We start from the raw sequence: 14,653 nt of genomic DNA, 5'->3' as shown, positions 1-14,653 counted from the left end.
CTTGTCAGTGGGGAGAGGTGAAGCTCTCCAGGAGCCTATGGTCTGACCCTTGCCTAGGGCTAGAGTCCCCATCCTGTCTCCTCCACTTCCTGTAGCTGCCCCAGGTAAGCCCCTGCAGTCACAGCTACCCTTTCTCCTGTCCCCAGGCGCTTTGTGTTTCTATTTTAAAGTTCATCCGGTCCACCCTTAGACAAGTGGAGGCCAGGAAGGGATGAGCACCCGTGGTTTCACGGGATGCAGGCCACTGGATATCACCGTCACCCTCTGCCCAGCACCCTGGCCGTGAGGCCGAAAGCCACGTCTCTGCTCACCACGAGCACAGCAGCACCTCCTTGAGTGTCATGCGGAGTTCCTGGCTGCGGAAAGCGTAGATAAGTGGATCCACAGTGGAGCTGAGGAGGATGAGGATGAGGAAGAGGTTGAAGTTCTTGAAGATGCAGCTGCAGGTGGGGTGCCGGGGGCAGAGGACGATGAGGGAGAGATGCAGGAAGAAGGGGCCCCAGCACAGGAAGAAAATCCCCAGAAGGATAGTAAGGGTGGCGGCACCCTTGAGGCAGAAGCCTTGGCGGATAGAATGCTGCCTTTTGTGGAGCTGGGCGATGCCCTGAGCATGCTGGTACGCTCGAGTGAGCATGTGGACATACAGAATTGCCATGAGTGCCAGCACGGCTAGGAAGAAAGTGATGAGGCAGAGCAGGACGGCTGTGTGTTTGTAGTAGGTGATAAAGAGGGTGCTGGAGACGATGCTGACCACCCAGATGCCCACAACGGCCCGTCGTGCCCGGGGCAGCGTCACGATGCTGTGATACCGCAGGGCATAGAAGATGGAGATGTAGCGGTCTATGGCGATGATGCCCAGGAAGCAGAGACTGGACACCATGGACCCGCAGATGAGGACGTCAATGACGTCGTCCAGCTGCTGCACTAAAGCGGCGCGGGCCACCAGGACGCCTGCCTCCAGCAGCAGGATGATGGTCGTCTCCAGCACGATGCTTACACTCACCATCAGGTCAGACAGGGCCAGACAGCAGATGAAATAATACATGGGGGAGTGCAGGTTTCGGTTTTTGGTGATGGCTATCACGACCAATACATTCTCCAGCAGACTCACCAGCCCCAGGCTGAGGAAGAGGCCATCTGGGACAGACACATGCAGGCACCAAGGCCCTGTCTGGTTGGAGGCCAGTCCAAGGTGAGGGGTGGCGGTGGAGTTGAGAGAACCCAGAAACCTCTTCTGGGGCTCCTGAGTGGGCATAGTCTTGTTCCAGAAGTAGGAAGCAGTCGGTGGAGGCTGCAGCTCCAGGTGGTGTCAGCCTTCCAGCTTCTGACCTCAGCTCATGTTGTTACCAAGGGTCTCTGACATCCCTCAGATCTGCCTCTTTCCCTATGGGCACGCTCCAGTTTTCCTTCACACTTGCGCTCTTTCTGGCTGGACAGGTCAACCTAGGCATGGCATAGGCAGAGTCTATACACTTCCTGGCTAGGACCCTGAGTTTTCCTCAAGGACTCTCATTGCCAGTGTGAAGGAGCTTGGCCTTCTGCTGCTCCCCCTGTCTCTTCCCAAGTGGCTCAGGTAGAGACATTTCTAAACTCGATACCTCCCAGCTTCTTGGTTACTTGCCTCTGATATCTGTCTGGTCCCCTGCCTCACCAAGTCAGAGCCGGCTGGGGTCTGGGGAAGAATGGAGCTTTTCTCTTAATCTTTTAACTGGTCCCTAGAGCCCCTCCTCCTGAGGACAGCCACATGATGGGCATGTGCCAGGGACGGGTAAGTGTCCCAGCACCCCGGGCTGCCTCTAGGCGGCATAAGCAGCACTGAGAAGCGGGAAAGCCTAGCTTCAGACTCCAACATAGGGTCTCTCATCTCTCTTTTGTGTTCTAAGCCCCAGGGTCTTGGCGAGCCCTTTCAGGCATCCAGTCTCCCTAGAACCTGCCCCGTGCAGACCTACCCAAAACTCCAACCTCATCTCAAAAATCACTTTCCTGAGTTGTCCGAAACCTCTTTCCTCTGCCATGCCGCGCTGCCTCAGGCAGTCACCGGTTGAGAACGAGGCACCCCTACCTCCCTTCCTCACCCCCACTCTCCATTAGGAACACACCAATGGGAGCGGTGTTTCCACTTGACGCTGAAGGTGTATTCATACAGTAGCAACTCAGCTACTGACTTCAAAGTAGCTGCAGGGGCTGCACCAAGAACTTTGAGAACCAGCGACTACAGGCAGGGCCAAGGCAGGAGAGCCCTATACTAATGGGCTCAGATGAGCTCCAGCCAGCACTGACACTACTTTGTATCCTTGATGGTCCTGAGCTTGCTAAAGCCTCCGTCAGCTACAGTTCTGGGTGTGGAAGGAAGCATCTCAAGTTTCTGGGAGCTGACTGACGAGAGGGTCCTGAGGCTATTTACCAGTATGCTTTGGTCACATCCTCTCTTCTTCTCACAACCCCCCAACCCCCCTACCCTTCCCTTGAGGAGTCTCATTTCCGCTGTGAAGCACATGCTAGCCCTGGAGCCAGGAACCACACCATGGCAGATCTCTGTCTCCAGTCATTGTGGGCCAGCAGCTGGGCATGTGACTGTTCATAGTGGTCAGGACTGCACGCAGAGGTGGTTATCAACCCACCCTTGGCTGCTGTTGGGCTCTCTCCATGGTACTCAGTGCTATCTCATTAGCACAGGATGTCCCCTTCCGCATATAGGTGAGGTGTAACTTAAAAACAGGGGAGTTAGGCAGGGCTTAGCTGGAGGGCACTTTCAGTGTTTGTAATAGTCCCCTGAAAAGTCATTTCTATTGTCTCGAGACAGGGTCTCACTATGTGACCCTGTCTGGCCTGAAACAGACCTGCCTACCCCTGCTGTGGGAATGCTGGCATTACACGTGTACATGACCATGTCCAGCTAGGACTCAGTTCCTTCTCTTGCCAACTCTGGCAATGTCAGGTCGCAAGGTGGTTTCCAAGTCACAGAACGACTGTGAGCTACACAAGCATCCGTTAACAGACAGTGGTCTTTTCTCACGTTTTCCCACTTATCTTTTTTAACAACTCTGTAGCAAATGACAAATAGAAGTGACACCCTCCAAGTCAAGCGTGGTCAGGTCTACTTTTCCGGATCAATAACTAAGAATCGACTTACGCCAGAGTTATGTTGGGTCTTCCCTGGGTCTCAGGACTATCAATTAATTGTCTATCTTGGAACATTATATAGAAAAGAATCTTTCAGTTTACACTGCTTTGTTCATACTAAGTCACCTTATTTGGGTGATTAAAACACTCAGGTTGTGCAGTGTCCACCATGTCAGTGGCCCGTGCTGGACATTGGGCAGCCTGTGGCCAACATTACCATGACCAGCTGTTGGAAGGTCTTGAACACTGTGTGGCAGACACAGCCTTGTGCTTATGGTGAACGTATCCCAGTACAACACTGCACTGCACGCAGGTCTATCTTCAGCTGTTGTAGATCTAGCCAAATCACCTTCCACACTGGTGGACCTGTTTCACAAACTGTTCACACCCTCAGGTGCACTGTTACAGGATGACACAGTGACTCTGGTGTCCTGAGTGTCCCAAACCTCTACAGAAGCCTGTAGAGGCAGGGCTCACACTGTCGTCACATTCGCCCAGCTGTCCGACGCCTACAACTTGCACCTTATTCTGCTTCTGGTGGAGAAGGTCTCAGGTCTGATGGGATGGCCAGAGCCATGGCCATGAAGGCGTGCGGATCTATGCCGTGGCTAGCCTCTGAAGCCACACAATGCCTATGCATCCTGTAACTGCGGGACACTTTTTACTTCTGGGACATGAAAGACCAAGTGTCCCTTGCCCTAACTTCCTCTGTCATCGCATTTCAGAGATGTTGGTATTTCTGGCTTCAGAATGAACTCTTTGAGACAACCACAGTTCACCCTCCAGACAATCTAACTTCAAAGGGAGGGAGAACCAAAGAGTCTCTAGCAGGGGCAGCCACATCCTCCCTGGCAAGCCGCTGCTGCTGAGTGTTGAGAGGAGGGTGATCATGCACGCTGTGGGACTCATGTGGATGGTGTTATAACGGCTAGAACCTCCAGAGAAGGGAACAGGGAAGCGGCACTGGGAGAGCCAGCTAGTGCTACACTGTGGTGTGGCTGAATATTCTCAGACTCGTATTTCAGTGGCCCCGGGAGAAATACATGACAAATAGCACACAGGAGTACCTACTTAGCAGGGGGTACTACCTGCAGACTGGCTAAGAGGAGATCTCTCCATGAGGCAAAGAGCAGCCGGCATCCCACTGGGGAGAAGCTCAGTGCTGTCTTTAAGAAATCTGCAAAGCCCTCAGGCAATGTGAACACATCCCCTCTGGCTCTGGTCATACAGGACAGCAAGATTCTCAGGAAGTCCGTGCCTGGGGCTGAAGAGATGGTCCAGTGGTAAACAGCACTGGTTGCTCTTCCAGAAGGTACATGGTTGATTTTCAGCATCCACAAGGTGACGAAGAAATGTTTGTGATAGCTGGGCCATGGTAGCACACGCCTTTAATCCCAGCACTCAGGAGGCAGAGGAGGCAGATCTCCGAGTTTGAGGCCAGCCTCATCTACAGTGCAAGTTCCAGGACAGCCAGAGCTACAGAGAAACCCTGTCTCGAAAAATAAACAAATAAACAACAACAACAAAAAAATAGAAAGGAAAAAGAACTATTGTGACTCCAACTCCAGGGGATCCACCAGCCTTTTGTATATCCTTTTCCGGTTTCTGTGGTTATGTACATGATGCCCAGAAACACATTCAGGCAAAGCAGCCACACACAATTAAAAAAAAAAAAATTAAAAAGGCCACGTCACCACGTCTTTGAAAGTCTTTCATTTCTTCTGAACTTTCTGAGAGGCAGCAAACAGGTTTTCTCCCTGACGACATGAAAATGCACAAATGACCAACAATTCTGCACAGCACACATAGGCAGGCACCTCTTGTGAGACGGAGGAGGGACAAGGAGGAGAGGGAGGAGCGGGATACACTGTCACCCCTACCTGGGTGACAGGCCAGACTTTAAAGCTGTTTAGATGACATGCAGGTTAGGTGTGGTGGTCCACTCTTTTAATCCTAACATTTGGGAGACAGAGGCAGGCGGATCTCTGAGACCAGCCTGGTCTACAGAGTGAAGGGCAGCCTGGTCTACAGAGCAAGCTCCAGGCCACTACGGGCTACACAGTGAGACCCTGTCTCAGAAAGTTACTTTTCCCGACGATGATCCACAGATGGTGTGAGGGGTTTTATTTTTCACCATTAGAACTGGATTCAGTTGAAAGTCTGAGCAACACTTCTGAAGCTGATCGTCTGATGGCCTCTCAGCAAACAGGCCCGAGGCGGGGCACTCCCGGAGGCCTGGGGTGTCCTCTGCTTCACTGTTCCTCATTTTGGAATTCGTTGTCTCATGATTGTAGAATAGCTGCTGCAGCTCCAGATGTTACATCCCCATCTGGATGGACTTACAGCTGCTGAAAGGAAGAGGCAGGATGCCAGGTTTTCTGTGCTTGTCATTTCCAGAACACACACCCATTCCTAGGCAACCCCTCCTCCCCGCAGCTGAAACTCACCATCGGCCTTCCAACTTGGAAACTGGGATTTACACACTGAAATAGGACCATCTCAGCAGTAACCCTCCCCGGGACTGGGTGTACATTCTCCCACCAACCCAGGAGTAGATGAGGCAACTGGTAGGAGCCATGCCCCTCAGGCCTGCCCTCCCCAGACCCCTGCTGACCCACAAGTGGAAGTAGAGCCTGTATCCAGACTTCATGGCCTTGCCAATTCATGCTGGAGAAAAAACAGAGATGTAGCACCAATTCATGTGACCTGTGACCTCTTACCAGGCATGTATGTTGAACACGGAGTCCCTCCTGCAAATGGCCAACTTAGAAATGGGCTGACATTAGGCTGACTATAGATGGGTACGAGTAAGCCCTCAATATCCTGCTGAAGGGACAGTGCTGTGGCCCCCTGCTCAGTTATATCCAGGGCCCCTTGCCCCAGAGCACCTATTAAGACCTCCTTTTTAAAGATATTTTTTTATTTCTATGTGTATGTTTGTATGCTGGAGCTGGAATTGTGGATAGTTGTAAGCCACCCACCATGTGTGCTTAAGTTCACAGGCTGAGCTTCTGCACAGTGCTTTAACCCCAAGCCGTCCCTTTTCCATTTCTTGGGTATATTTCTGTAGGTGTGCACATCCACAGCGTGTGTGTGGAGGTCAGAGGACGCAGTATAGAAGGAGTTAGCTCCCACTATTCACCACAGGAGTCCTGGGGATTGAACTTGGGCCATTAGGCTTGGCAGCCAGTGCCTTTACTCACTGAGCCATTTTGAAGGCTCAGGACATTTCTAAAGCATGCTTTACTTGTGTGTACTCCACACCAATCATCCAGTGATGTCTGAGCAGGTAACTCCCAGGAAGGCATCACTGAACCAAGACTTAGAAGGCCCTCGCTGGCCCTCGCACGACTAAGATCCTGCTCCACAGACTACAGCCTTCTCTGGGCTCTGTTGGGGTGCAGCTTGTAACACCTCAGTAGCCTGGCTCTTTCCAGACAGCTCAGGAGACATGGACCTCTGGCCTGGCCTGGCTGTGGTCTTTGTCCCTGCCATGGCCTGGGGTTCTTGGTCAGGGTTCCCAGCTTGTGGCAGGATCACACACCCCTTAATCTCTGTGGAGCGTTCCTTCCCTGCTTAGGACAATTTCCTGCCTCAAACCTGTTTTTTTGACCTCACTTTCAATTCTAAGCCCCCCCCCCCCCCCCCGTGCATCTCTCCTGAGACGAGGTCTCACGTAACTAAGACTGGCTTTGAACTCTTACGTAGCAGAGGGTGACCTTGAACTTCTCGTCCTCATGTCCCTCTCTCCGCCTGAATGCTGAGATTACACATGAACACTAGAACTGCTGGTGTTTGTGTTGTGCTGGAGATGAATCCTAAGCACTGTGCACACTAAGCAAACAGTCTACCAGCTGAGACACATTTCCAGCTGCCAAGTTTTTTACTACGATTCCTAGGCTGGGCCAATCATTCAGCAGCAGATCGTGTGCTTGGCCCCTGGGTCTGACCTCAGCGCTGCAAACACACTGGGCCTGGAGGTGCAGTGCCTTCTAGCAAGGAGCAGATGGGGTCCCAGTGCCGTAAACCCTGGGACAACCCTTCTACACGCCATGTTACAAATTCTGAAGTGTGAGGCACACAGTAGGGTGCATTCGGTGTGTGGCTCACTGCTTCTGAGGACACTGGAGGAAGCTCACTCCCAGAGCATGACCCACTCCATTCAGAGGGAAAACAAAAGACACAGTGGTGGCATGGTCAGCATTTCTACTCGGGACTGGTTAACTCCAACCAGAAACGAAATCAGGAACATGATTGCACGGCTCTGGGCACGGCATCTGGACAGTTCAGTCCCAGTCCCCCTCGCCCTCAGGATTGTCCTCCCGAGGCACCTCCAGGTCGTTGAAGTGGAAGTTGGCCATCATGTCACGTACGGCCAACATCAGCCTGTTCAAGCCTTGATTGCGGTTCGGACCCCCGGCCACTCCTTCCTCCAGCCTCTCCCCCTGAACAATGAGACACATCTAAGTGGGGACTGTCTGTATAGACTTAAGATCCTGGGTTCAGCGGCTGAGGCAACTCAGGCCCCAGGATTGACCCTGTCCCCTCCCAAAGTCCCTGCCCAGAAGAAGAAGTAGAAGAAGAAGAAGCTCTAGAAAGCCAGATGCGCTCATTTCGCCAAAGCCAGCCTACCGTGATGCTGAGCCGCCTCTCAGCCCACACCACTCACCTGACAGCGGCTCTGCAACTCCAGCAGGCCAAGTCCTTACTTGTAAGCATGGCACCACAGGCAGGTGCAGTTTCAGCTGCTCCTGCCTCCACCCTGAGCAGGACATGCCCGTGTTAACTTGGGAGAGGAAAGACCCATGTGCTCGATCAACATACCTCTGTGGTGTAATTTGGCAATAACGACCGGAAGAAGAGGGCAATTGTGTTTCCGTGGCTGACTGGACTCAGCCTGAAAATTAAAAAAGAAAGAGGTCAGAAAATGAAAGTTAACAGACACTGTGGGGTTCCAGCCCTTTTCAGCTGTCCCTACCCAGTCTCCTGACTGCTGGGGACAGGCAGCCTTGGAGTGGAACTCAGGCTCTGGGCCCTCAACTGCACATCAGGATCTGGGGTCGGCGGTGCTGACTACTGGCCTGACCCAGGGCAACAAGGGAAGTGAGGGTAAGGAGGCCCAGATGCCGGCTCTTTAGGGACCTCGTCTGCTGGATCCATGGGAATAAAACACGGTGACTACAGTATTTGATGGCTGGGGAAGACAGGTCAGTCACAAAACGGCTGGCAAGAAAGGTCAGTGCATCACTGGGAGGTTCCTGCAGGGGCCACAGCACAGTTCTGCAGCACAGTGTGGTCACACTTGCATTTGGGGACCCCAGGAGGACAGCAGAAAGCCAGGACGGCTGGGCTATGTCAGCCTGTTAGGATGCTTCTGAGCCCACTACAAATTCTCATACTAATCTAGAACTTTAACAGGAGCCTCTACTCTCTACATTCTGTCATGGTTGAGAAGGCCTGTGGCCCTTGCCTGAGACAGACACGGGAGCAGTGGATCCAGGCAGGGCAGCCGTGAAAGGTCAGAGGGGAGGGAAGCAAACTCTTTCCAGCCCCAGACTCTTTAACAGCTGCCTCCATGCACACGGCGGCCCGTGAGTCAGGCATGGCCATGTTAGTGCTTGGCCCACTCCCTGGTTCTGTGCTCAGCCACACGGGCCTTCCTTCAGCGCTCATTGGACCTTACACTGTGCTCTTGGAAGACAGCTTGCACACAGCAGAGGACCAGTTGCCACCCTTTGTCTGGCTGGGGCACAACTTTCTACAAAGCAGGTGACTGTCATTTCCCGGTGTGGCATGTCCTACTTCTTGGGCATTTTCTCACAGGTTCTACACATCTCTGGTTCTAGGTTTGGTGTCTGCTGTGTGCTACAGTGCCTCAGGTTGGAGGTGGCTTCTTATTCTGCACTCTGCACCTTACTACAGAATCTCCAGGGAAGGAGGTGCTCAGACCCCTGGTGGACTGAGGCAGCCCCCCACACACACACATACTGTTTCCCCTCCTCCTGAGTGGATCAGCCCCTTAGCTTGTGTTTGCCATTTTCCTTCTAGTCTGTAAGGGCAGCCCCAGTGAGCCCCAAAGTACCAAAGTGGGTCTGTGTGGGTGTGAAGACAAAAGCAGGGGTGGTACCTCTCTGGTCTGACGTAGGAGTAGATGGTGTCCACAGGAGGCAGAGGGTCAAACCCCATCACAGACTGTGTGGTCACATCCTTTAGAAGAGGACACAAAACAGAGATTCTGGAGCAGTGCTGGCAGCTCTGCCTTCTCAAGCTTCAGCTGGTCTCCACTCAGACTTGACCTATCTGCCAGGAGGCAGTGACAACCTCTGGTAGAAATGGCTGTTTTTGTTCTAAGAAACTTTAGGTCTGGGTTGAACAGTCTCTCTCAGAGAACAGTCAGGGAAACATGTGACCTTTTGCCCCAATTAGTGGAACGTAGGACAAAGGGCACTTCACATAGGTAGCACTATCTGTACACATGTCGCTGATGACTGTCCTGACTGCAGACCAGTCTAGGGATGAGAGCCACTGGGTTCCACTGAGCTGCTGGTTCACCAACTGATCCAGCTTGGCCACACCCCAAAGTGCCAAACACAGGGATCTGTGAGAACAGAGCTAAGATTCTGCTGCAGGGGCACTCGTTACATGAACTACTGCAGGTTCTGTGAGGAAGACGTAGGTGTCTGTCACAGAAAGATAGCTCACCGAGGCAGTAACACGGTGAGAAAGGCCCAGAGAAACTGGCCATGGGGACAGACCCTCTGCAGCAGTTCTAGCCCACACATGGCATACAGGCCAACCAGCGGGTAGCTGTACCATGACCAACACCCAGTTCCACACCCCTCTTACCGAGGGCAGGGCAGCAACAGCCTCCTTGATCTCAGACAGTATCACATGGCGGTGGATGTTTCTGGGTGCACGCTGGTACAACACTTTCCGCCTGAGGCCAGAGCAGACAACGGCAGATAAACTGGTACCCACAGTGCAAGAGCCAAGCTACCCATACCCAGCCTGACAGCCAGCACGAACTGGCTTGTCTCCGGCAAAGCTTCCCATGGCACTCGGGCTGAAGCTGTGCTACCACAGCCCACAGCCCCGAGGCAAGAGCATGCTCTGAGAGCCTGGGCTGTAACTTGGTCCCTTCATCCATGAAACAGAAGTGAGGACAGCTGTGGGTAGTCTGGTGAGATACTAAGTGTCCTCAACAGAATCCCTGGGTATGCTAGTCCTCACTGCTACTGTATGGGGTTTGCCTCCGGGTGGGCATGGAGCAGAGGACAGTGCAGGAAGGGGCATCTAGCCCGGTATTCACGAGACTGAGAGGCCTCAAGAGCAGTCCTAACCGGGCAGTGGTGGCGCATGCCTTTAATCCCAGCACTTGGGAGGCAGAGGCAGGCGGATGATTTCTGAGTTTGAGGCCAGCCTGGTCTACAGAGTGAGTTCCAGGACAGCCAGGGCTATACAGAGAAACCCTGTCTCAAAAAACAAACAAACAAACAAAAATGGCCAGTGACCTTGAAGAGATGGCCACTAGCAGCATAAGTGCTCCTAAGAGAAAGAAATCTTCACCCAAGGAGGAAGTGGCCAGTGAACCAGAAGAGGCAGCAAGCCCCACCCCAAGGAAGAAAAGGAAATTTTCTAAGGAGGAGCCCAAGGCTGCTGCTAGCTGCACAAAGAGCAGCACAAAGAAAAAAAGTCCCAGAAAGCGCAGGAGGATTAGGACGGACCTGCTTGGTGGGAGGGGCATACCTTATGGTGGCAGCTCCTGCTCATAAACCCCAATAAAAACACAAAACCAGATTAAAAAAAAAAAAAAAAAGCATTCCTCCTCTCTTCCCCCGGCAACCCAGAATTTGCCCTCATGAGCCTCTTTCCCTGGCTCAGGGAGATGACACAGCCAGGACAGAGCACAGCCTCAGAACCAGCCTGGCTGAAGCTACTCTCAGACCCAGGCTCCTCGTGAGGACCGTGAGCAAAACTGCACAAACGGGCAAGGGACTGATTCTCAAATGCAGCCTACGAGGCTCTAGGTTACAGAAAATCCCAGATGTATGAAAGATGTCAAGAGGTTGTTCTGGTTGCTTTGTCTCCAATTTGTGTCAAGAAAGGTAAGAGAAGCAATCACCACAGAAACATGGAAACAGGAGAAAACCAGAAACAAACCAACAAGCCATACCCCTTCACATCTGTGTGGACAGCAGGACCATAACCACACACAGGCCTTCACATCTGTGTGGACAGCAGGTCTATAACCACCACACCTTCACATCTGTGTGGACAGCAGGTCTATAACCACACACACCCCTTCACGTCTGTGTGAACAGCAGGTCTATAACCACCACACCTTCACATCTGTGTGGACAGCAGGTCTATAACCACACACACCCCTTCACATCTGTGTGGACAACAGGTCTATAACACCCACACCCCTTCACATCTGTGTGGACAGCAGGTCTACAACCACCACACCCCTTCACATCTGTGTGAACGGCAGAACACCCACACACACCTTCACATCTGTGTGGACGGCAGGTCTATAACACCCACACCCCTTCACATCTGTGTGGACAGCAGAACACCCACACACACCTTCACATCTGTGTGGACAGCAACAGCCATGCCCAAGACTACTGGTGGCTCCTTCAAAAGCTAAACTGAAATCTGAGGCCCAATGTCTGTGATAAAGACCCAGGAGGGCACACAGAAGGGACGCATGGCAGCAGGGCGCCCTCCCTGAGCTAGGCAATAACGTAGCTGTCAGGCTCAGCTCACCTGTTCTCACAGGCCTCCACAGCAGGGTCTCCAGCATCCACTGCCTGCAGAACCTCATGGACAGTTTCTTCTAGCCAGCTCATAATGGCAGGTTCTTTCCAAAGGAAGTGTGACCTCCCCAGGTACAGACTCACCAGCTGGCTCAGGGCGGGAGGCTGGCTGTGAGAAGCAAGGGTTGAAGCGGACCTTTCTCAAGAGCTCCAAGGGAGACAAAGGTATCCAGGAGAGGGATAGTGCCTTGGAGTAAAGAAGGCTACCCTTCAGCTGCTAATCAGGGACACTCCACATGCTGAGGGGCTGGGCACACTTCTCACAGCTTGAATGGCCTGAGTACTAGAAATCACTTGACAGGAATGTGAGAAAAGACACCAATGAGTATATGTTTCTGTTTCTGTGTGGAGTAGCACTGAAGGCCAGCTTACAGCTGCTGACTGGGAACCTGCAGAGGGGTAGAAGCTACCACCTGACACATCTTTTTCTGTTTTTTCTTGTTTTTTAGAAATGTGAGTCTAGAAATTTGGGGAAAGTTCATGACACTGATGGCCATAGGTCCTGCCACCTTCCTCCTCCTCCCATGGGTGACAGACAGCTCCCAGCTCCACGGCCTCGCCTCCTGCGAATCCCACTCTCAAGACTGGCAGCTGCTCACCCGTCCACACGAGTGAGACCCTGCACACGGATGTGGCTCCCAGGCCATCCCCCACTACTCTAGATGGGCAGGCACCCCCAGGGCAGCATCCTCGCCTCCTTTAAGAGTGAGACTGACAGTCAATCTCTCATCTGCAGGGCTCTGTACCTTATCTCAGCATCTGGCCCAAAGAAGCGGTGGTTTGAGACCGTGGCATCAGGCCGCACACTGCAATACTCCAGCAATGGCAGAAGGACTGCAAAGAAAGCAAAGGCTCCGTGGATTCTGCAGCCCTTGTCCCAGCCTCACAGCAAAACACTAGAGACGCCGTGAAGGTAACTGCCATATATACCACTAGGTGTTCTGAAGGGAAAGGAGGCTGGCAGCCAAGGAGTCGTTTCTGGCTACCATTATAAAACTCGTACGGAGGCTGGGTCTCTCACACTAGGCTCTGAGGTTCCTCTAAACTCTAGGGAAGCGGATGTAAGTCCTGTGGACTCGTCTCATCTGTGTCCAAGGATACTTGTCTAGACCCTCCAAGCATAGACGGCTGTATGTTTTATCATACGAAGGTTAGACTTGAAGACAGACTAGAGAGTGGGGTTGCCTGTGCCCTGTAAGAGCTAACTCCACAGGGACCAGGAGCTGACAGAAGGCCAACAGAGCCAACCCGGCTCTCTTTGCATGCGGTGCTCACATGCTGGTAATCTACCAAAACACAAACCAGCCCTCCCAGTGACTTCCTGGGGACATGCTCACGTCACAGCATCCTGTGAGGAGGGCGTGCCTACTCTGCAGTACAGCGCATGGGCCACCAGTCTATGCTTTTCATTCACTGGTCCCCAACAGAAAAGGCACTGCAAGCTACATCAGACCAGATGGCAGAGGCAGCTTCTAAGTGACAGAACTGACCCTCACCGGGTCAGCAAACAGGATTTCTGCCTGAGGTTGCCAGGTCTGGTTGGTAGGCAGAGTTCTGGTCAAGACTCAGGGAACTCAGAATCTACAACATGGCACTAGTTCTGGAACTTTCTCACAGAGGAGCAGCTGCCCACAGAGCTTGTGTCAGTGCCACTTTGTTTAAACTCTTACAAAAGATTTGGGCAAGATATCCCTCGCCTTATTCTCCTGGTCACATGCCTGGGAGAATGTCTGGGCAGAAGACCTGGGCTTCCTCCTGGCCACTCAGTCAATGCCCTTCCAAGTATCTGTGGGCTAGCCTCGGGCCTCTCGAGATGCTACTTCTGCTTTTCCTCCCATAGTACCAAAGACTATCTTAACACACTATGTCTGCAAAAAGTCCCACTCTCCCATCCTGAAACTAACTTCCAGAGAAGACATTTGTCCCTCCCCGTCTCACACCTCCCCAGACTTGTAGTAGGCTCACTGAAGTGAGTAGATTCCTGTCTAACTGGACCTACAGCAGTCGTTAGGACACTAAGGGAATGCAATCTGCATTATGTATGGAGGGGCTGTGATCTAGACTCGATCCCCAGGAAGATGAGTTACCATCCCCATGAGAGGTGGCACTCACCTCCAGGGAACATGGTGAGCGCCTGCTGCATCAGGAGGGAAGCCTGCTGCCTGGCAGAGCTGACCTCGTGCTCAGGTAAGTCTGTTTGCTGACTCAGAAGGAAATAGGCCAATGGAACAGAGAAGGCAAAATTTGGGAGCTGGGACAGGTTCCGATGAGCCTGTGAGGGATGAAGAAACAAAGTCTGAGGCCTAAAGCTTGTGAAGACAAAACGTGTGGCTTACAGATGTGCAGCAGACACCAGGCAGCCCTCAGCTGCTTCCTCCTGTGCCTCTGACCTTAAGATAAGAAAGCCCATTTCTACATGCAGAACAGACAAAGGACACGGAGGCGGGAACCAGCCCAGTCAGATGACTGATATTACAGCAGCAGGTAGGCTCAGAGCCTCACAGGTCAGACAACCTTGCCTAGCCTCTCAGCTCTGGAAGCAGGAGAGCACAAAGCTCACAAAGTCAATTCAGCAGAAAGGGATCCAACTCTACCTAACACGCACACCCTTCTCAGTGCCCTTCCTTTCTGTGGTTTGAGAAGACAAGACACTTGTATGTCGTCTCTCTATTGTGCATGCATGTATGGTGCACACACGTGTACATGAGGGC

General features: G+C 52.6%; 2 protein-coding genes across 9 annotated transcripts in view; both read right to left on the bottom strand.

The window, feature by feature from the left end:
- Positions 1–307: 307 nt before the first annotated feature.
- Positions 308–1,255, bottom strand: Mc1r (melanocortin 1 receptor). Its single transcript, XM_028752981.1, has one exon. It carries the CDS (start codon positions 1,253–1,255, stop codon positions 308–310), a length of 948 nt encoding a protein of 315 aa, XP_028608814.1.
- A 3,563-nt stretch (positions 1,256–4,818) lies between these two features.
- Tcf25 (transcription factor 25) overlaps positions 4,819–14,653 on the bottom strand; it is a 30,727-nt gene continuing 20,892 nt past the window's right edge. For 2 of the 8 annotated variants that reach the window (XM_028752585.1, XM_028752600.1), the window contains 7 exons: positions 14,055–14,214; positions 12,689–12,776; positions 11,893–12,051; positions 9,970–10,060; positions 9,251–9,330; positions 7,948–8,020; positions 4,819–5,471 (listed from right to left, as the gene is read on the bottom strand). In XM_028752585.1, the coding sequence (XP_028608418.1) occupies positions 5,463–5,471; positions 7,948–8,020; positions 9,251–9,330; positions 9,970–10,060; positions 11,893–12,051; positions 12,689–12,776; positions 14,055–14,214 (660 nt within the window). In that variant the 3' untranslated portion in view covers positions 4,819–5,462. Of the gene's footprint in view, positions 5,472–7,312; positions 7,569–7,947; positions 8,021–9,250; positions 9,331–9,969; positions 10,061–11,892; positions 12,052–12,688; positions 12,777–14,054; positions 14,215–14,653 lie in introns of those variants that run through there. The other 6 variants (XM_028752592.1, XM_028752605.1, XM_028752556.1 and 3 more) reach the window with 4 other exon arrangements.

The sequence above is a fragment of the Grammomys surdaster genome, unplaced genomic scaffold, assembly GCF_004785775.1.
Source record: "Grammomys surdaster isolate TR1022 unplaced genomic scaffold, NIH_TR_1.0 128, whole genome shotgun sequence".
Taxonomy (NCBI): Eukaryota; Metazoa; Chordata; class Mammalia; order Rodentia; family Muridae; genus Grammomys; species Grammomys surdaster.
This window is presented reverse-complemented; position numbering and strand designations above follow the sequence as displayed.